We start from the raw sequence: 21,237 nt of genomic DNA, 5'->3' as shown, positions 1-21,237 counted from the left end.
GCGTTCATACCCTCTGGGGTTTCTGTGAGATGGGGTTTGAACCATACAAAGGTAATATTTGTAATTTAACAATGGACCGAGAAGTGATGATCTTTTTTTAAATAGATGTTTTTCTCTCCAAACGTCTGTTTCTTGGTTTAAATTTTTTTTTTTTTTAAGTCTCAAAGGGAGTTGACTTGAGCATAGTTTATCATGATTCACGCTTACTGAAAGCTTACTGAAGGCGTGGCGCACTTTAGTGCCCTGAACTTCTGGACTACCACACCTCTTTACTGTTGCTCACCATTGCAAAGTGTGGGCGTGACTGATGAAGGTGGTGCACAATCAGGGGTCCTATACAACAGGAACATCAATACCTCCAACATGTCCTGCAAAGCTATGTGGAAAATCAGTATGTTGCCATTTTCGCCCTTTTGAAAATGTTCTCCATAATTGCATTCCATGAAATACACAACCTCTCACTTTTTTGAGGAATTTATCGAGCCAATTTAGGAGGCAGGGGATAGTGGGAAAGTAATTGCTATTGGTCCTATTGAAATGGGTTTAATACAGTCCCCTCTCTCCCTTTTCCTCCCATCTCTCGTAATTTGTTCCGAATGTCTAACCTGTTGAAAACCGGAGCGAGCAAAACTCTGATGGCTTCATTAAGTCTGAGAGGATTCATACCGTGCTGCTGTTGAGTAGCAATGGAAATAAAGTGAACTAAATGTGCATGGATGTGACTGCCAAGATAACTGCGTGCATACTTTTACTGCAGGATTTGCCTGTTTTCTGGTGCCTCATTGTGGAGATAATTCTGGTCTATATGGCCATTTGAATTATTCATTTGACAACCAGACAAGACGCACAAGGGAAGACAACCGCGTAATCTGAACTATGATGGGAGGCGATTGCACTGAAAAAGAAAAGTGGTTGACGAGTTATTTTACTGCAGTGCTACGTTCTGTACCAGTGGGCTCTGTGTCTCAGTCTCTGCAGCAATAGCATCTGTCGGTTTCCAATACGTGTTCTATCTGGATGGGGCTCAGCTCTGGAGACACGGTACTATTAACTGAGACACATTCTGTCCTCCACAGACTGCAGAACAGCTACACCGCCTCCCAGAGGGCCAACCAGGACCTGGAGGAGAAGCTTCATTCCCTGGTAACCTTTCACCTTTCAACTCTCCCACCTGCCCTCTTTGCTTATCTATAGGTGTTCATTGGACATAAATATTTCATGTTCTTCTGGTGACTACTTTTTTTGAAAGGAAACATTTACACACAACTTAACCTGCACTCAATTTCCCAAAATACTGCTTTTCCTTTTGACCTTTCCCTGGTCAAAAGTATTGTAGATGTGCAAACACTACAACGTCCAAAGGTTTCTATGTCGAAGGAGATTCCCAGCATGCCAGGTCAGTGGAGTTATTCTGTATTGGGGAAGAACCTTTCCCATACAGCGGTGTGTTTTTAAAAATTTTAATTTATTTAAGAGCCCTCTCATTATGCCATTATCCCACACCTGTCAGCTAATTATGCCGCAGGGTCTCTTTTGGAAGGTTCTGTGGTGCAGAGTGCTGCAAGGAATTAGCACAGAATGACATGGCCTTTCATTTGAAGTCAATTCTCTCTATCACCCATGTCTCTGCTAGCCCCTCTGGGAGACGGGAAGGTCCACAGCTCTGCTATTCCCCCAGGCAGCACGCCAGGCAAACGTGTGTCTGTGTGAGCGAGCTCACACACGCTCCCGAAACCAAATTAGGTGACAACCAGGGGTTTTATGTGCAGAGACTCTTACATATTCCCACAATGTCAAATCCCACACTGTCCCTTTAAAACATAGTAACCTATGTATGATGCTGTACGTTTTATTGGAAGATTATAATACAACTCATCAGCCATACAACCAATCAGATATTGTGTGTCAGGACATAAAGTATGCATCTATGTTCTCTAATATGTATGCTGCTGTTTGATTAGCCCGTCTCTGTTGGTGGTATGCGTGTGCGTACGTTATGTCTATTCTTTCTAATCCAATCACATTTAGTCAAAGCAAACGTTCTCACTGGCCAAATATTAATTTCCCATAAATATGTAGATTGACTAATGTCAAAATAGTTTGCTGTGATCCTTTGCTGGTGCCTGTGGTACGATCCCCTGCCCTCTGTGATAGCTGTGTGACAAAATCTAAGTTCAAGCTGCTCTGTTTTACACTGACAGGGAAATAAATGATGTTGCTTGCTGTAGTGTGCAACTGCCAACTCTCCGCATGGCAAGTGATCTGAGCACCACTACAACCCATCCCCGTTGACTGCCCATTCCCCACAGGCTAGCCCTACCCAGACTGGATTCACACCACAGATTTACTGTGGAATTATCTGCAAACATTCTACTGTCTGATTCTGACTTCAGTCCAGCCCTGTTAATTGTCATTGTAGAGGAGGTAGCTTTAGGTAAACAGACGGATCGAGGACTGATGGGCCGGTTGGCGCTTTGTGTTTGGGACAGGTGGTTTGTTTGTGTGTGTGTGTGTGTGTGTGTGAGTGAGTGAGGCTGGCCCTGATGTGAGGTAATCTCTTTGCAATTGGCAGAGGATTACTCTGTCCAAAACATGCTCTGACCCTCACAGTCACCTTGTCAACGGTGGACTTTAAAAAAATGCACAGTAGGGATAGGCTGTTAAAACGATGTCTGTGTTTTGAGTACTCTCATCATTTTTGAGTTCTTGCATGTTACTGTGTAACTTGGCTGAACTCAAAACGTTCGCAGTATGCTATCTATTGTTCCAATTACTGGTTGTTCTGATGCACGGCGGAAAACAAAACTTTATACGTTTTCACAGCATTTGACAGACATTGTCGGTCACTGCTTATTAATTTAACCTGCACAATGGTTGCATTTGTACATTTTTGGATTCAATTATTAAACGAATTGCGAACCTTGAATCGAATTATCGTGTCCTCGCCGCCGTCCCTAGCACACAGCTCTCAAATCCTTCCTCATCCTTGTGGATTCCATTATTTTTGTGTTAAGCCTAAATTGATGCAATTTTCCCGGTTCTGATTGTGTGGCTTTGGAGTAGGCCTATGGACCACTGTCTAACAGTCCAGGCTTAAATGACGGGCCCATTTCAACCTATTCTGACGTGCTGCGTTAGAGGAGTTCGCAATCAGAAACCATATTAGCCGATGACGCACGGGAGATCTCGCCAAGTGTCCAAAAGAAGAGACCAAAATGTTCTGTGTTGTCTTTGTTTTCACCATCCGTCTCTTTTTTTCTTTTTTTCTTTCTCTCTCTCTCGTCTGTTTCTCTCATTCTCTCCCTCTCTCTCATGCTGCTGCTTCGTGACGGGCTGTCTCATCATCATCAGGCTGCTATCAGTCAAACCTGGGTCTACGCAGTTGCGTGATCATTCTATTTCTCTCCTGTCTCCCTCCCTCCCTCCCACCATCCTCCTCCCCCTGAGCATTTATTGCAGTTGTCATGTTCATTACTGCTCTGCTTGTCGCCTCTGAACTAGGAAAGTCTCCCCATCCTCTTGTCTTGTCCTGGCAAACTGCTCCAGATGTCCCGCAGTCATCATCCTGTCTGTGTAGCTCTGCTATGGCCCCTATGCATGGGGGTTGGGTTGGGCATGAGGGGCCAGGCGATTATGTGTATCTCTGGGTGTGCCCAGTGATTGAAACTTTTAGTTTTCAAGTCCCCCACCTCTCTGTGCGCTTAGTGTACAAAACATTAGGAACTGTTTCCATGACATAGACTGTCCAGGTGAAAGCTATGGTCCCTTATTGATGTCACTTGTTAAATCCACTTCAATCTGTGTAGACGAAGGGGAGGAGACAGGTAAAAAAAAAAAAAGATTTTTAAGCCTTGAGACAATTGAGACATGGGTTGTGTATGTGTGCCAAGCAGAGGGCAAGATGAAAGACTTGTGCCTTGTTAACGGGTTAATGTAGTAGGTGCCAGACACACCAGTGTGTCAAACTGAAACGCTGGTGGTTTTTCTCACACTCAACAGTTTCCCGTGTGTATCAAGAATGGTCCACTACCCAAAGGACATCCAGCCTACTTGACACAGCTGTGGGAAGCATTGGAGTCTACGTGGGCCAGCATCCCTGTTGATTAGCTTTCGACACATTGTCGAGTCCACTCCCCGACGAACTGAGGCTGTTCTGAGGGCAAAAGGTGGTGCAACTCAATATTAGGACGGTGTGGACTGTGTATCCCCTTTACCATAGGCGTGTTACGCTCTGCAGCGCAATGGGCTGTAGAAGAGATCACTGGTGTTTTATGGATGTGGCATTGCCCAGTCAAACTGTCTCTCTGCATCACAATGGCTGGCTGGCTTATTTCTGTGTGCATTTTGTATTTCTCCTCCGAAGCCTCTTCAGTTTAGCATATATAAAGCGATTTGGTTAATTATTGACATGGCAGCCAGTGGAGCAGGAGATGCAGTCTGGTTCTCATTCTGTCTATATGTCGCTCAGTAACTCCCTTTCTCACTGATTCTCTACGGACAGATGAATGACGGTTCCTCTTTTCTACTAAGTGTGATTTAGTGGTGGTGACCACACCCTCTCCCTCTGAGGATTGGATCTAGCTATTTTCATAGTCCAATCATGTTGCGCGATTGATCACGACCTCTAAAACAACTGGACAGAGCTGCTCAGTGCTCACCTCCGTGCAGGCTTCAGTTAACATCTAGCTAGTACATGGACAATGTCAGATAGAAGATGCAGGGAGGACCCACCCCCCAAATTAAGACATTGTGCTTGGCGTGTTCACCAATAATGATGTTGATATTGTGTTAGCAGATGGTCAGAACAGCAGCCGTGATCCAGGCCTCTCTCAGCTGTTCACAGGGTGTCAGTGCAGATCCAAACCCCACGCAGTGGGCTCACTGCGGGCTCTAATTTGGGGTGGGGGTGGTAGCCTAGTGGTTTGAGCGTTAGGCCAGGAACTAAAAGTTTGCTTGATCGAATCCCCGAGCTGACAAGGTAAAAATCTGTCGTCCTGCCCTTGAACAAGGCAGTCGGGCCCACTGTTCCTAGGCCGTCATTGTAAATAAGAATTTGTTCTTAACTGACTTGCCTAGTTAAATAAAGGTTCAATTAAAAAATAACAAACAATGAGCCTGTGGTGAATATTAATGCAACGATCTGGGCCTGTGCTTGCTTGCTAGTTAACACACACACACACACAGAGGAGTCACAGCATCTGGATCCGCGCACACAATTAATTGGTCTGGAAGTTCTCCAGCTCAGCGGTTTAGGGATTGTTTTCTGTGAGAGAACGTACTGAAGCCCAGAGAAACTACTTGTTTTCTTTCCCCCCCCTGTTAAAACTTGAGAAATTTCGCACGTATAGTGTGAGGTCCCTACTGTAGCAATCCCAATTTGTTGGCGAAGTCATGGTTACTTAAAAAACACTCCCCATAGCCAATCAGCACCACAAGCTATTCCTGTGGTACCTCTGAAATCCCCTTAATCCTGATTTCTATAATGACGCATCAGTTAATATTAGTGCTGAAGCTACGGAGTATTTGATCAATTGTTGCCTATTATGGATTTTTGCAAAACCTATCTGTCCTGTTAGTGTGACTCGCATAGCTAGATGTTAACGGAAGCCATTCACTGGCTCTCTTAACGATACAACAGCGTGTCACCTGCCCAGCTGTTTGACTGCAGTTCCAGGTTATTGTATTCCCCAAACGTATGGCGTGAGTGCGAGAGTTGGAGTAACCGTATTATTAGGGTGACTCGGCACAGACTCAGACCCAGAGCTCCCACTTTGTCCCTTCATAATGTGCCATCAATCAGGTTTTTATGACATTTTCTGCGGCTGTACTTTTTTGGGGGGTTTCTCTCTCTCTCAACACACCGCTGCGCTGAGGAGGAGACTGGCATTAGCTGTAATCAATGAGGAAATCCCCATGTGTGCTTACTTAAACATGGAGTCCTGCAGCTAGTGCTGGCTATGGTTATCCCTCCGCCAGTGATGCATGACGCTGCTTTTCTAATGTTCTGCATCCCACCACCATTATCCGTCTGCAGCTCCGTAAGGTGGAGAGAGACAAGAAGACCACGGACCAGGAGATAGTGGAGCTCACCAACAAACTCCTGGATGCCAAGAACACCATCGACAAGCTGGAGGAGTTGAACGTGGGTGTTGTCACACTGTCCCTCTGAGTTATCTCATACCAAATATGAAGTTAGATGTATAGAACCACAGTGTGTGTGGGGGTGGGGGGGGGGTAAGATTGAGACCTTGAACAGTTCAACCACCGTTCTCAGAAAAAAAAAGTGCTTTGTGAGAAATGGATGTTTCCAGTATACCTCTAACTTAAAACAAAAATGTTATCCTTTTCTCTCTCCATACCCCTACCCTTTCACCCCTTGTTCTATTCTTCTCCCCGACAGGAGCGCTATCGGCAAGATTGCAATTTGGCCGTGCAGCTTTTGAAGTGCAATAAGTCCCATTTCAGGAACCACAAGTTTGCAGATGTAAGTACAGCTCTGATCGTATGACGTGAATGATTACATCTCATATGTGTATATATAACGCCTTCCGCTTGTCATGGTGGCATTGTTAGATCTTTGTTTTGCCCTCCGCAGTGACACTCTTGGACATGGGAGAGAGAAAGAGGGGGAGAGAGCGGTCGCCTGGGGGACTTTTGTCTGACCCTGGCGTCAGAGAGGACTAGGCAAAGAGAGAAACAAAGAGAGTAGAAAGAGGGGGAGGGTAAAAAAAAAAAGCAGAGGTTTGCCTGGCCGCTTTATCACAGCTCCTGGCCTTTGGTCACACACACAATCAACTCTATGAGGTGGACGATATACAGTACCAGAAATACTTTCTTAGTTTGGACCTGCCATTGACCAAAGACAACTTGAAGCACCTCAGTCGCTCTTCTCACCTCTGGGTTCTGGCCCATAATGTGATCAGTGATGTCTCTCCACTAAATCAAGAGCCACCGAGTTCAACACTGGCTTTCATCAGAGCTATTAAACCACATACTGCTGGGTAATCAGCACATCAGCTAACGAAGGACTTGAAGTCAGTATGAATAAACAAATCCATTTCAAAGTGTTGTGCTATGAATTTCTCTTAGATGAAATGTTTTTCTCAGGTGTACAATCCATTAGATTCTTATTTCACTCCCGGAGACTCTTGAATAAATACATTTAGTATGAGCAGCTTCCCTTTTAGTGCCAAAGTCCAACCCTACCTGTGCTTTTAACAATCCAGTCCCTTATCAAATGAGAGACCGTGTTTGGAGGTGAGGCTTAGTGACTTTAGGGTCTTTTCTCCAGTCCATTGATGCACAGGGCTACCTGCCGGCTCGAACACCTTCAGTTAGTTTATTCATCTACAGTGCCGTCTTAATTCCTGATACTCTGGTCTCCGGAGGACTATTACTACCGATGCGCCAGCCAGGTTGTCGCCGCAGGGCCGTGACAGGCAGCCAGGAGCCAGGGCTATTTTTAGGAGAAGTATAATTCATCTGAGCAGAAATATATCTCCCAGTCCTGCCATAATTCATTACAGGATGTGTGGCAGCCAGGATTACTGCTGTGGAACCTAACAACCTGCCTCAAACTGCAGATCTGTTCTCATGCCTCAATGTATTCCCTTGTGTTGTGATCAGCTTATTTATACTTTGAGGGGAACTATTTTATGCTCTCCTATATTTGTCATGAGCGTTTTGCTTACCTGGTGGTTCCTTGCCAAAGGCAACTTTAGTACTTAAACACACATTTCACATGATCTTCTTTAAACTGCTCAAGTAGTCAAAGGCATCCACGTTGTGCAGCCTGTTCAAACACTTGTTGATTGTATGGACTTCCCTTAGTGAGCCAGCAATTTCCCCCCCTGAGCTTGCGTATTTATATGCCACATAGCAGATGCCCCACACACACGACTTGAGGTACAATGAGTGCATACATTTGAAGCTTCTTGGAATTTCAAATATCTTGGTGTTTCCAGCATCACCCTCTGACCAACTAAGCTACTTAGGACTTAGATAAGAAACTAGTGAGCAGAACTTGGTAGTTCTTAGACCTCAGTCGGTAGACCCAGTACAAGTCTAATTGTTGCAGCAAACTCTTTTTCACAAAACAAGTAAAGTGCCTTGGAAGACAAGGACACGTTTTTGAAAATCAAAGCATTAACCATTAGGAAACTTCCCCTTGACAGTCATCATCCATTAGGAGAGAATCGGAAAGGGGGAGAGGAAGCATGACACCAGCAGATAAAAGCACACCAAAAGGGCAACATGGATAACCATGGTTACGGCGTCCTCCTGGGAAAAGATCCTGCAGAATGGACAAGGACAGGCAAGCAGACAGACAGGAGGGCAGAAAGAGACAGACAGCATTGAGTCATCCTGTGTCCAGATGCGCTGCTCCCTGGGAGGTGGTCTAAAACGAAGCTGTGTATACAAATCATCTTATCTGGCAGGCAGCAGCCATCTGTGGGAGATTGAATGAATTCTGAAGATTGCCTAAGGAAACAAGTCAATTATACAGCATTGCAGAAGTTGCCCAGTCCTGAGGCTACTCGCTAGAGTGGATTGGCTGTCTGTGCACCAATTCACACTGCTGCACATGTAATTGTTCCATGAGAAAGCTCCGCTTTTGTCTGCCCAGGCATCATGCCATATATAGTATGCCCACTTTGCCTCAAACTGGCCCTCTATTGATGCATTTATGCTAATTGATAACATTTTCAGCGCACAAGCAGTTAATACAAAAGTGTGTAAAATGACCATGACTGTGGCCATCAATAGGCCCGTGCAGATTTCCGTCACGGTGATTGCCTGCAGTGCCTGTAATAATACAGCCAGTGTTCTATAGGAAAGAATGGTCCCTGAAAAGGTCTCTAACTCACTGAATAATGTAACACTTTTTGCTACAGCTATTGCGTGTCTTTAGTTGAGGCTCTAAAACACAGTACCTTTGTGTGCACATGGACGTGATCCATAGCTGCTTGTTAGCTCGTCATGACCAGTGATGTACAGTACCAGTCAAACGTTTGGAAACACCTACTCATTCCAGGGTTTTTCATTATTTAAAAAAAAACTATTTTCTACATTGTAGAATAATAGTGAAGACATCAAAACCAAAAAGAGTTAAACAAATCAAAGTAGTCATCAAGGCAAAGGGTGGCTACTTTGAAGAATTTAAAATATATTTTGATTTGTTTAACACACTTTTGGTTACTATATGATTCCATATGTGTTATTTCATAGTTTTGATGTCTTCACTATTAATCTACAATGTAGAAATTAGTTTTAAAAAATAAAGAAAAACCCTGGAATGAGTAGGTGTTTCCTAACGTTTGACTGGTACTGTATATAAACCTTGGATTGCTGATATTATGTATTGGCCAATGAGGCTTTGAAGCCACCGGTTGGCCATATTGTCACGCCCCAGAAGGAACAGCATAAGAATTAACGTACATCAACTAAATGTTTAAAGGACAAACATATGTATTTGTTGTTGTAGTTGGGATATTAACATTAGAACCTTTGATAAAAGTATACTTTTAGGATCATCTTTTTTTACATACAGTGCATTCGGACACCTTTACTTTTTCCACATTGTTACATTACAGCCTTATTAGAAAATTGATTAAGTAAAAAATAAATAAAAAAATCCTCATCAATCTACACACTATACCCAATAATGACAGTGAAAACAGGTTTTTAATTTGTGCACATTTATTACAAATTTAAAAAACAGACCTTATTTACATAGTATTCAGACCCTTTTCTATTAGACTTGAAATTGACCTCAGGTATATCCTGTTTCCATTGATCATCCTTGATGTTTCTACAAATTGATTGGAGTCCACCTGTGGAAAATTCAATTAATTGGACATGATTTGGAAAGGCACACACCTGTCTATATAAGGTTCCACAGTTGACATGGCATGTCAGAGCAAAAACCAGCATCGTGCTGTGGGGGATGTTTTTCAGCGGCAGGGACTGGGAGACTAGTCAGGATCGAGGATAAGATGAACCGAGAAAAGTACAGAGATCCTTGATGAAAACCTGCTCCAGAGCGCTCAGGACCTCAGAATGGGGCAAAGGTTCACCTTCCAACAGGACAACGACACTAAGCACACAACCAAGACAATGCAGGAGTGGCTTCGGGACAAGTCTCAATGTCCTTGAGCCCGGACTTTAACCTGATCGAACATCTCTGGAGAGAACTGAAAATAACTGAAGTGACGCTCCCCATCAACAAAAGTACTGAGTAAAGGATCTGAAACTTAAGTAAATTTGACATCTTAAGTATTTTAAAAGTTTTATTTCAGAACTTTTTTTGCTTTGTCATTTTGGGGAATTGTGTTTGGATTGATGAGGAAAAAACCCAATTTCATCCATTTTAGAATAAGGCTGTAACGTAACAAAATGTGGAAAACGTAGAGGGGTCTGAATACTTTCCGAATGCACTGTATATGTTTAGCTCATACTATAACATTTGAAAGTATGCATTAATGTGTCCATTAGAATAAACTTGGAAAAAACAAATGTAGACATTAATAAATGCATTTCTATACCTTCCAAAATGTTTTTATTTATTTTTTTACAAATGTGAGTGCCAAGATGGAGGCGCAGTGGCTTCAACACAGCACTCCTTGTCAGTCAGTCATCTAGTGTATATATACATCATTGGTTATGACCTATGACTCTAGGGAGCCTGTTAGCTCTCTATATGTAATTGGCCCAGAGGTCAGGGGTATGTCATATAAAATTCAGGGGTCATCCTGGCAGCCCTGTGCTGTTTAATTGATCCCGCCCGGCTGACCAGAGGAAGTGAACGGGAGGAGGGCGGTCTGTCCGATCGTTGCTCACCAGGATCGTTAGGGCATCAGGCAGTGTGGGTGCTGTGGAATCACCTCTTCTCTGCCCATTTTCCACAAATCAATATCTCTGCCCTGCCTCTTCACACCCAGTATTACTGTGATAGAAGGGCCCTAGATGCCTGCCTTTTTTCCCCCTTTACTCTCTCTACTCACTTTCTCTTTCTTTCTTGCCACCCTTCAGTTATCTCATTAGAGGTGAGAGATTTTTTTTCTTCTCATTCTTTCTGCTATTCGTTTCCTGTGAATGGGGAGTCGGGGACAAGGAGACATTTGGTTGCCAGGGAAGAAAGGCAGCAGGAGACAGTCTCCTTCACAGCGCTGATTGAGGTTGAGATAGTCCTCTCTGAAGGCAACCCACCAGATAGATCCCTGTGTTCTCTTCCATTCACATATTCGGCATCAGACAGCCAGCCCAGTGTCGTGTCTGATCTGGCTGCCATGTGTTAGTGTCACTCACTGCTTTTACACAGGGAGGCTAATCCACTACAGGATCATAGCAGCTCTTTGATAAATAATCTGGAACTATTGACAATACTGACTCCACTCGTATCCCACTGAGATGTGCCGCTTTCTAATTTGGATCGGAGCACAAAGTCCCTGCATAGGAGCGATTACGAGTGCTACGTTTTAGCTACTCGGTTACGAGGTAAAGTTTTAAGGCTCATTGCATTTGACATGAGGTTGTAAATAGTCCCACTGCGAGCTCTTAGTGGCTTCACCAGCTGCTTTTACAGCGCAAGTCGGGAAACATTTGTCAGCCCTTGTGAGATGCAGGTTTTTAAAGTCGTTCCACTTAATGGAGGGAATTGGGAGGTACTGCAGTTGGGAGGAGTTCTCATTATTTGGTGCCATGTTGTTTATACAAGTTACATCTGTAATATGTAGTACTTTTAGTGTACCACGGGACTCTAGTTTAAAATAGCCCTTAACTTTTTGATTTTTGCCTGTCTGTGGAACATGTCACGTTTTATGTTTGTGTCTCCTCTGTCTTCCAGCTGCCCTATGAGCTGCAGGACATGGTGAACAAGCACATGAAGGCCAGTCTGCCGGATAAGAGTTCCCAGGGGGCCCAGGGCCAGGACTCCGACACCATGAGCCTGACGCCTGCCGACGTGGTGCCCACCTCCGTCATCGCCCGTGTACTGGAGAAGCCTGAGCCTCTGGTGCTCAACTCTGCCCAGTCCAGCAGCAGCGCAGGCCGACCCCAGGCAGAGGACGTGTTTGTGCATGTGGACATGACGGGGCCCCAGGCCGAGGCAGGAAGAGGGGGTCGAGAGAATGGGGGTCCCCGCCACAGCAGCAGAGTCTCAGCCCAAAGCAACCAGGCACATGAGCTCCTCCAGCAGAACGGAATGTGTCGGAGCCAGAGCAGCCTGTCAGCAGACGGCCAGCCAGGAGAGGAGGGTGGTGGGGCCTTTGAGAAGCTCAACCCCTACCCAGCCCCCCCTCCGCCCCATCCCCTCTACCCCGGCCGCAAGGTGATCGAGTTCTCCTCGGACGACAAGGTGAAGATCCCCAAGAACAGCCCCCTGCCCAACTGCACCTACGCAACGCGCCAGGCCATCTCCCTCAGCCTGGTGCAAAATGACGAGGAGAACGAGCGCCAGCGCACTGTGCCCAACAGCCCCGCTGTGTCGGACGGGGGCTGGCGCTCTGGGGCTTCCTCCTCCTCAGGGGGAGGGAGACAGCGTGACCCCTGCCGCACACCTACTCAGCTGGACACAGCAGACCCCATTTCCAGTCAGTCCAGCCCCTTCAGCAGCCCCCCTCAGCCCCCCAGCGCCTTCGCCAGCTCAGGCAGCTCTGAGGAGGACCTGCTGGCCAACTGGCAGCGCATGTTTGTGGAGAAGATGGCACCATCCTCTGAGGGCACCCTGGTCAACCGCACCTCCTTCAGCAGCGAGACAGTCAAGGACCTGGAGAGGACCCGGACCTGCAAGCCAGGTGGCGGGGGATCCCACAAGGGGGCACTACGGGGAGCCTACTCGGACGGGGAGGAGGGGTCCTCCACTCGCAGCTGGACAGCTAGCCGAGAGTCCAGCCTGGACACTGACACCAGCAGCATGGCTGACCTCCGCAACAGGAGGGGACATTACGGAGCAGACTTCTCCACAGAGGAGAGCGAGCAGCTGCTGATGGCCCTGGACAACGACCAAGACGACGCCAGTGGCGACACCGTGTCAACGGCCATCACTGTGGAGACCAGCCTGGCGGAGGCCAAGAGGAATGAGTTTGTGGAGGAGACTGGGTCTGTAGGCAGCTCTGCAGAGGAGAGAGACATCCTGCCCCAGGACTTCCCTGTCATAGTACCCAGGGTCCTGGCAGGGCTAGAGGACTACACAGAGAACACCCCTCCCCTCCCCGGCAACTCCTCCACTTCCGGCCGACCCCTGAAGAGCCCAAAGAGGATGGGAGTACACCACTTGCACCGCAAAGACAGCCTGACTCGGGCACAGGAGCATGGTAACCTGCTGGACTGAGACCTAGGGGACTTTTTCCTCTCACTTCATATGTCGTCTGACAGACTAACTCTTCTCTGCGGGCTCTCTATCTTACCAGCAAGGAAGGATGATTCGAGTCGACCAACATACCTACGTGTTGGTCCTACCTTTGTCCGCGCTGCTGTCTCTCATGAGTTTAGTCAGGAAATATGCACATTCTCTAATAACTACATTCAAGAACTGATTCTTTGGAGATCTGTGCAATGCCTGCCTGCCAGTTGAATGGCAAAGTTCATAGCGTTTCTTCTCTTGCCACTGTGAGCTGCAAACCTCTCCAGTAGCAGAACAAAGGGTCCTACAGGAGGTTCGTTTTTTCTGTCTCTCAAACACTCCGAACTGTTGCCGGAGGAGAAGGGCGACTCCAGGATATAGCCATACCGTGTCATTTCCTGTGTGTAAACATCCAGCCAGTGTGTTTTCATGGAACAGCCGAGATGGAGCTACGATTCAGCTCATCATTTGAGATGATCGGTGATATGCAGGACTGGAAAACAGACAATGTGGATGGAGTCGTTGCCTTCTCCCTCCTGTTTTCTCTTTTGCCCTGAATTTGTGTTCCCCCTCCCTAGAGAAATGTTACGTCATGCAGGCATCTGATGACATGTGAACTTTTCCTCCATCGATGAATGGGGGAGAGGATGAGCACTTGCAAGTGCATGCTGTTGTCTGGGGTGGATTGTGGACTGGACCCCCACACAGACTCTGTGCCTATCCCTCTCTGTCTGAGGGGGTTTGTAACCCCCCCCCCCCCCAATGCCTAGAAATGTTCTGTTCAGATCCCCCTCTGAATTTCCTGCATTGTGCACTGGTTTGTTGAGCACCCACTCTTAAGGGCTCTCCTCTCTGAAATTGGTCCACCACACAACAACTAGGAAGGTCACCCTTGATTCCAGAAATTCTAGGTCTCACTCTAAAGTTTATTTTCTAGATAACAAAAATACAGTATTCATAGATTTTTGTTAATTTAATTTTGTTCACTTTTATTATTTCTTCAATCACTACTTCATTCAAATAATTTACATTTTGGCCTTTTTTTTTTTAAGCGACCATTTTATGCCAGAGGTGTTAACTCAACTATTTATAGAGATATTATGACAATGATAATCTAGAACAGTCAATGTATTTGTGTTCTCTGAGCTAGAGTAACCTACTAGTGGTGTAACGGTACACGTATTTGTACTGAACCGGTTTGTACGGGGACCTAGGTTCGATCCGCACTGTGTACCCAAATGAATACATACATTTAAAAAATTAAATAAATATCTCAAAATTGCAATCAAAATTCTTATCATAATTTGTGCATTTCAAACCGTCCTTTTGTGAGGCGCAGCCGGGAACTAGTTCCGTATGGCGAGTGATGTGGCCGATAAACCAGGAGGATTCTCCATCATTTAAATCTCCAGTTTTGGAAAATGTTTGCTTCCTAGTAGATTACAACAGCGATGGACAGGGAGAATATGTTGCCGCTGCTCAACGAGAAGAGCCTATGCAGCTGCCAACATCTCAAACATGTTGACACATTTAGGCCAACATCACCCCAGTATTCCTACCACCGGAGCAAGACGGAAACACCAAAAAAGAACAACTTCGTCTCCCCTCTACATTCAAGGAACCCTTTACAGCTGATTCTGACCGGCCAAAGAAACTACAAGAGCGATGGGTATGTTTATAGCCGCGGATATGCGCCCATTTTCATTGGTTGAGAAAATTAGGGGTTTCAGCACCTGGTGAAAGTGCTCGAGCAACATTACGATCTTCGCCCTCTCGTACCCATTTCAGCCAACGGGTAGTTAGTACCCGCTCTATATAAGCAAGCTAAACACCGAAGTTGTCAATGAATTGGCCAATCCCACCCTGTGTTGCGCTTACTACAGATTGATGGGCCTCCAGGGCGACAGAGTGCTACTTATTAAGTGACAGCCCATCACATTACCCTGGAGTGGCAAATGACAAGTAGCGTGCTACAGACAGGCCCCCTTTATGAGTCACACAAGTGTTCATGTTTTTCTCCTTGTAAGAAAACCTTATAGCATAGGCCTATACAATGTCTGAGCCATGTTTACGTATTGATTTTACATGCATATTGCACTTTATTTTAGTGTTGATGAGTAATCGTGTGTTTTCATTTAAGAAAATACAAAGTGATATTCCTGATTGTGCTCTCATCAGGTATTATGATTCATGATCACAAATGGAATCAGGAATAACAGCACTTTGTATTTTCTTAAATAAACAACAATTGATTTCATTTCCCCACTGTAAAACCGAACCATGACCCCCAAAACGGCAATACGTACCAAACCTTGGGTTTGGTGAACCGTTACACCCCTATAACCCGAAGCTCTGTGTTCAGAGGGCAACTTATGTCATTGTTGTGTGTAAATATTATTTCCAGAACTAGATACGGAGATATAACATTGGCTCTATAATTGAAGATCATTTCACTTTTGTTCTGACATTTGATTCTTGTCATCACTGTATTTTCATTTCAAGAAACAAACAGGCCGGTAGTACTATTGGTAACTCTACTGTACATGGGGTATTACAATGGAAGACTCATATGGCATGAAAAATGGAGTCAGTATTTTTGGGGAAGAACCAAGCCATCCATCTCCAGGCATTTTTTTGTGGATGTGTTTTTCAAGTAATCATTGGGCCCTGGGTGAGAGTAATTCTCCTTGATTATGCCTTCAATTCTCATTGTGTACCACTTCTGTGGGTATCGTATTTGTATCTCATACAGCTACAGTACATGTGTCCAGACCATCTAAGGGACCAGGAATAATCAAAGGCAAAAGGTCTGTATGGTATGACAGCTGGTTGATGATGAGATTTGGGTAATTGTACCGTTGACAACTAACCAGGATAGTATTCTGATTTGGTGTCAGTCTCCATTGTGGGGGTTCACAGAGGATGTCATACCTGTACCTGGATCTGATAAATGGCTTGCAGTATGTAACGTTTATTTTCACTGTAGTTACTTTTTCATCCACATGCCTTTTATATGGATCGGGAATATTTATTCATTCATCAAGAGATTATTATTTTTGTGATTTTTATGAATTGATTTTTTTTTTTTTTTTTTCATTTGGTCCATTATATTCAATTGACTAAGTGTTATGCATTCAGCCATGATGAATTTGTGTTAATTTTAATTCCATTTGTTCAGCATCAGACACTCAACTATGTAACCTTAGTACATAAGGATGATTTACTGATGGGGGAGGGGGGGGGGGTTGTAGCCCTTCCTAACAGCTCTTTGATTGTGTGGTTATCAAGTCTACCATACAGTCCTGCTGTTTTATTGGTCCTAGATTGACCGCTCACAGTGGGAGCTCTGCAGTTGCATTCGTTATAAGGCAGTAATCCAGGATACAGTTGCACGACTGGTGCGGTGTTTCTCAACCCTCAGACATGCTCGTGTCCACATGGTGTCAGACTCTAATCCGTCTGGTATTACATGTTCATGCCACCCTCTATGGGCTGATGACGGTGTAATATCATTTCAAGTCCATTGGCAGGCAGTGCATGCTGGAACACAGAAACCACCTGGAGAAAAATATATATGTTCCTCCTTGATGTCTCTTGAGCCTGCCCTGTACCTGGTAGATGTGGGTTTCAGTCCCCCCTAAAATCTCTGTTCTTAGACCAAGAAGTACAAGACATATCAAGGAAATGGAAACATTGTTCTGTTTAGTACTGTGCCGCTGCCGGTCACTGGGGTCATATTTGAGAGCTCTATTCCCTCCTGAGTGAGATGAGTCCCCATATGCCGGTATAAAAGGCTCTCCCCATACTGTATCCAATATGTTGGAAGCTTTCACTCCTGAGCCCTGAATAATTCAACTCCATTGTGTTGTGTGACGGGCCACGACGTGGGACTGAGGGCTCAGAAATCCACCTCACTCCACCTATTTACAGCCTTAAACATTTAATTTTTATTTTAGCTATTTTATTTTTGCTTAGTCTGCTTATTGGTCTTTCCATGATGTCTAGATGTGCTGTTAATAGCCCGTAATTAATAGTTGTAACAACCCTTCGCTAAATTATTCATGTTTTATTACACTCAGAAATAGGTCTCTAATACTTCAAAAAGAGAAAGGAGGAATGGTAGTCTGTCATGGTCTTGAAACTGGAAATGTACATTTTTAATATTTAATGGGCTCATCAGATGTGCTGTAGACAAGGTTTTGTGCAAATACAAAAATCGAAATGGGGGGAGAGAAAGAGGATAAAATGTGCGGGGCTCTAATTTACTCGGCATTATAAATAGGCCTTTACATCTGGTCTCCTGCAACTTTAATGACTCCTCTTTCAAGAATATAATTGAACACATCTCTGCCCGACACATCGCTTCTTTGATCCAAGGTCACCTTCCCGGGATGCTCCAGTCATGTGGAGCTTTTTAAAATTTAGTCTGAAATGTTGAAAAATGTCCGCTTCGTCACTGTCTCTGATGCGGTGGAATAAACACACTGATAATCCCTCTGTGACGGTGACCGTTAACCGGTAGCTCACAGTTAATTTGAAGGTGTAGGTTTTAGTCAGAGCATGACTTAAACAGCCAGTCACAGTTGTCTCCAATACAATATTTACACAGTGCCAAGGGTTTATTGGAAATATTGATATTTGACTAACTGGAGCGTGAAGTATTACATTATGCAATTAGAAAACCCCGGCTCTACATATGAATACAGAAGCAGGGTTTTATAGTGTAATCATACATTCTGAGCTTGGAAGTTGCATTTGTGCTCTCTCTCGCTCAGCATTCATTTCTGCCAGGTGACAAAGCCAGTCCCTGCCCAAGGGCGGTGTTTTTGCAATGAGATGGTTCATGAATACTAATAAAGATGCTGTCTTGTCACATCAGTGTATGCATCCATTGCTGTTTATTATTCACGTCTCCTTTTTATGGTGTTCAGTTGTCAAATGATCCCTTTGACATGAATGAAATACAAGTTAAATACTCTCACATGCCTAATTCAGGACTTTTATTTGGCAGGAGGTTGCCATTTAAAATATACGGTGTGATTGTGCTTATTGGGGAACAATACTGTTATACCGATCATTTGATTCTAGGGGACACACTGCCGTCTGGTACCTGTCGGTCCCAAACCAAACCCTGTCTAGCAGTCTTGCATGGAGTTGAGTGTCAGATTATTTTCTCATACTAAGAAAAGTGTGCTCCGTTGAGTTATTTGGTTGCATATTATCGCTCTCCTGATGCAGTGTCTGTTCATTCATAGCTTTGTAGATTTCCTTTTGATTTGTATGTAAGTGTATGCTTCCATGGTCATATGTATCATGTGATTGTTTTTTTTGTTGTTTTTTTCAAAAAAATTACTTGGACAGAATTATACAAAAGACTGTTAAAACTGAACTCATTTCTTTCTGAATTTAACTGATGTATATTTTAAAACAAATTAAATATTTTAAACTTAATTTGTGGTCTGGTTATGTAGCCATCTTTATTTTACCTCCAATATTTTTACTTGGTTTGTTCCTTTTAAGAGGTTAAAGAGCGACTGCCCCGAAAAAGAAACGTCTTGTTTTGAAAACGGCCTATATGGCATCTGAGTCAAACATTTATTCTAGTGACTAAATTGACAATAAGATAATCGATGTTAGTCTAGTCCAAAACAGAGGTTTGCGAGAAAAATAGTATTTCAGTGAATGAAGGGTACTGAAACAGTTTCTTGGATTGATTTCAATCCTGCACACAACACAAGCTGCAGTGCAGCTGCTCGCAACCCTATCGTCAGGACAGTGGTCAATTTGGTTTGACATTTGATGTCCCTATGGGGCTAGATAAGGGACCATCAGTAAATTACACAATGTCCATGGGCCAATCCTTTAAAATGTCCGTAGACTGGTTAGCTGACAACGTAAAAAATGATGCGCACGCTTCAATGGGGCAGAAGTCTGTGTGTTGTGACGAGATGGCCAGCAACAATCAAAAGAAGCTGCAATGTGGGGAATCGTAGGTGGCTCGTTTTAAATCTTGTTCTTGATACCATGTAGTTGGTGTTTTGTCACGTCAACTCCAATATGGTTAACATTTGCGAGCTAGCCAACCAACAACTGCAACGATGTATGAGAAGTCCTCATTGTGCACATGTATTTGTTTACATATTGTCAACCATCTAAGCCAACCCTGTCTGTTTTGCCCCAAAGTTGCACATGCGTTGGCTTTGTTGCTAAACAACCAACCCACCTATAGCTCCAAACTTCAACGACTTCAAACTAACTATAAATTGTAGAAATTCATACACTTAATATTTTGTATTTAATGAGACTACTAAAATATGTGCAACATTAAAATAGTGTCCCATTTTACATGGTGTAATTTGTTGGTCCATTTGATGTCAAACAAGCTGCATTTCTTAATGAACGAGCTGAAATCAGGAAGTTCAGCTCCGTTTTAAACATTGACACATTTACCTTGGAAGATTAGAACAGTAGCTCTCAACTAAGGGTTCCCCCTACTGATATGACTCATCCTGGACTTGCAGTTAAGGATCACTTTTAAAATGTTAGTCCAGCTCAAGGTGAAGTTTTCCTTGATAATAATACAAACAGAAAAGCCTAATTACTTTACCCTCCTGTTATACATTTGTGAATGATTTAATGTATTCATTTGGTGGACACTAAACAAAATGGTCAATCATTAAAAAGACTATACAAAAGGGACTTTTTCATGACCTTGTATATGAGGTATGCACAATTCCTTTTCAAAATCACACCATCCAATGTTCTCACAATAGTAAAACCTAGGAAATTGGAGCTCCATCCAAAGAAGATCCTGAAGCAGCTCAAATTAGATTTATGGCTGAAATGCCTTCATTGCCTGAGAGAAAGGGGACGGCGATTTAAAAAAATAAATAAATAAATCCTAATTGAATTACATGCCGGCATTAGAGATTCTCTACGTCATCGGATTGCATAGCAGACGAGATGTTATCATTGCCAGCAATGCAGCGTTCGTTTGGCATGGTCCAGCAGTGAACCAGCCTGCCTCCCTGTGGGCGTTCCGTTCTCTGTGGCATCCAATGACGACTGCAACAGGGTCAGCAATCTGCTTATGGAAAGTGTAAGTAGCCTACTTACAGTTGCCGTCACAATGATATACAGTGGGGAGAACAAGTATTTGATACACTGCCGATTTTGCAGGTTTCCCTACTTACAAAACATGTAGAGGTCTAATTTTTATCATAGGTACACTTCAACTCAGAGACGGAATCTAAAAAAAATCCAGAAAATCAGATTTTTAAGTAATTAATTTACATTTTATTGCATGACATAAGTATTTGATCACCTACCAACCAGTAAGAATTCTGGCTCACAGACCTGTTCGTTTTTTTCTTTAAGAAGCCCTCCTGTTCTCCACTCATTACCTGTATTAACTGCACCCGTTACCTGTATAAAAGACACCTGTCGACACACTCAAACAGACTCCAACCTCTCCACAATGGCCAATGACCAGACAGCTGTGTAAGGACATCAGGGATAACATTGTAGACCTGCACAAGGCTGCGATGGGCTACAAGACAATAGGCAAGCAGCTTGGTGAGAAGGCAACAACTGTTGGCGCAATTATTAGAAAATGGAAGAAGTTCAAGATGACTGTCAATCACCCTCGGTCTGGGTCTCCATGCAAGATCTCACCTCGTGGGGCATCAATGATTATGAGGAAGGTGAGGGATCAGCCCAGAACTACACGGCAGGACCTGGTCAATGACCTGAAGAGAGCTGGGACCACAGTCTCAAAGAAAACCATTAGTAACACACTACACCGTCATGGATTAAAATCCTGTAGGGCACGCAAGGTCCCCCTGCTCAAGCCAGCGCATGTCCAGGCCCGTCTGAAGTTTGCCAATGACCATCTG

At 44.2% G+C, this 21,237-nt stretch overlaps 1 protein-coding gene across 4 annotated transcripts in view; it reads left to right on the top strand.

Annotated features, from left to right (window-relative positions):
* tjap1 (tight junction associated protein 1 (peripheral)) overlaps positions 1 to 18,793 on the top strand; it is a 77,088-nt gene extending 58,295 nt beyond the window's left edge. For all 4 annotated transcript variants that reach the window (XM_064932230.1, XM_064932231.1, XM_064932227.1 and 1 more), the window contains 4 exons: positions 1,077 to 1,143; positions 6,035 to 6,142; positions 6,401 to 6,484; positions 11,846 to 18,793. In XM_064932230.1, the coding sequence (XP_064788302.1) occupies positions 1,077 to 1,143; positions 6,035 to 6,142; positions 6,401 to 6,484; positions 11,846 to 13,330 (1,744 nt within the window). In that variant the 3' untranslated portion in view covers positions 13,331 to 18,793. The remainder of the gene's footprint in view (positions 1 to 1,076; positions 1,144 to 6,034; positions 6,143 to 6,400; positions 6,485 to 11,845) is intronic.
* Positions 18,794 to 21,237: the final 2,444 nt, after the last annotated feature.

The sequence above is a fragment of the Oncorhynchus masou genome, chromosome 23, assembly GCF_036934945.1.
Source record: "Oncorhynchus masou masou isolate Uvic2021 chromosome 23, UVic_Omas_1.1, whole genome shotgun sequence".
Lineage (NCBI taxonomy): Eukaryota > Metazoa > Chordata > Actinopteri > Salmoniformes > Salmonidae > Oncorhynchus > Oncorhynchus masou.
This window is presented reverse-complemented; position numbering and strand designations above follow the sequence as displayed.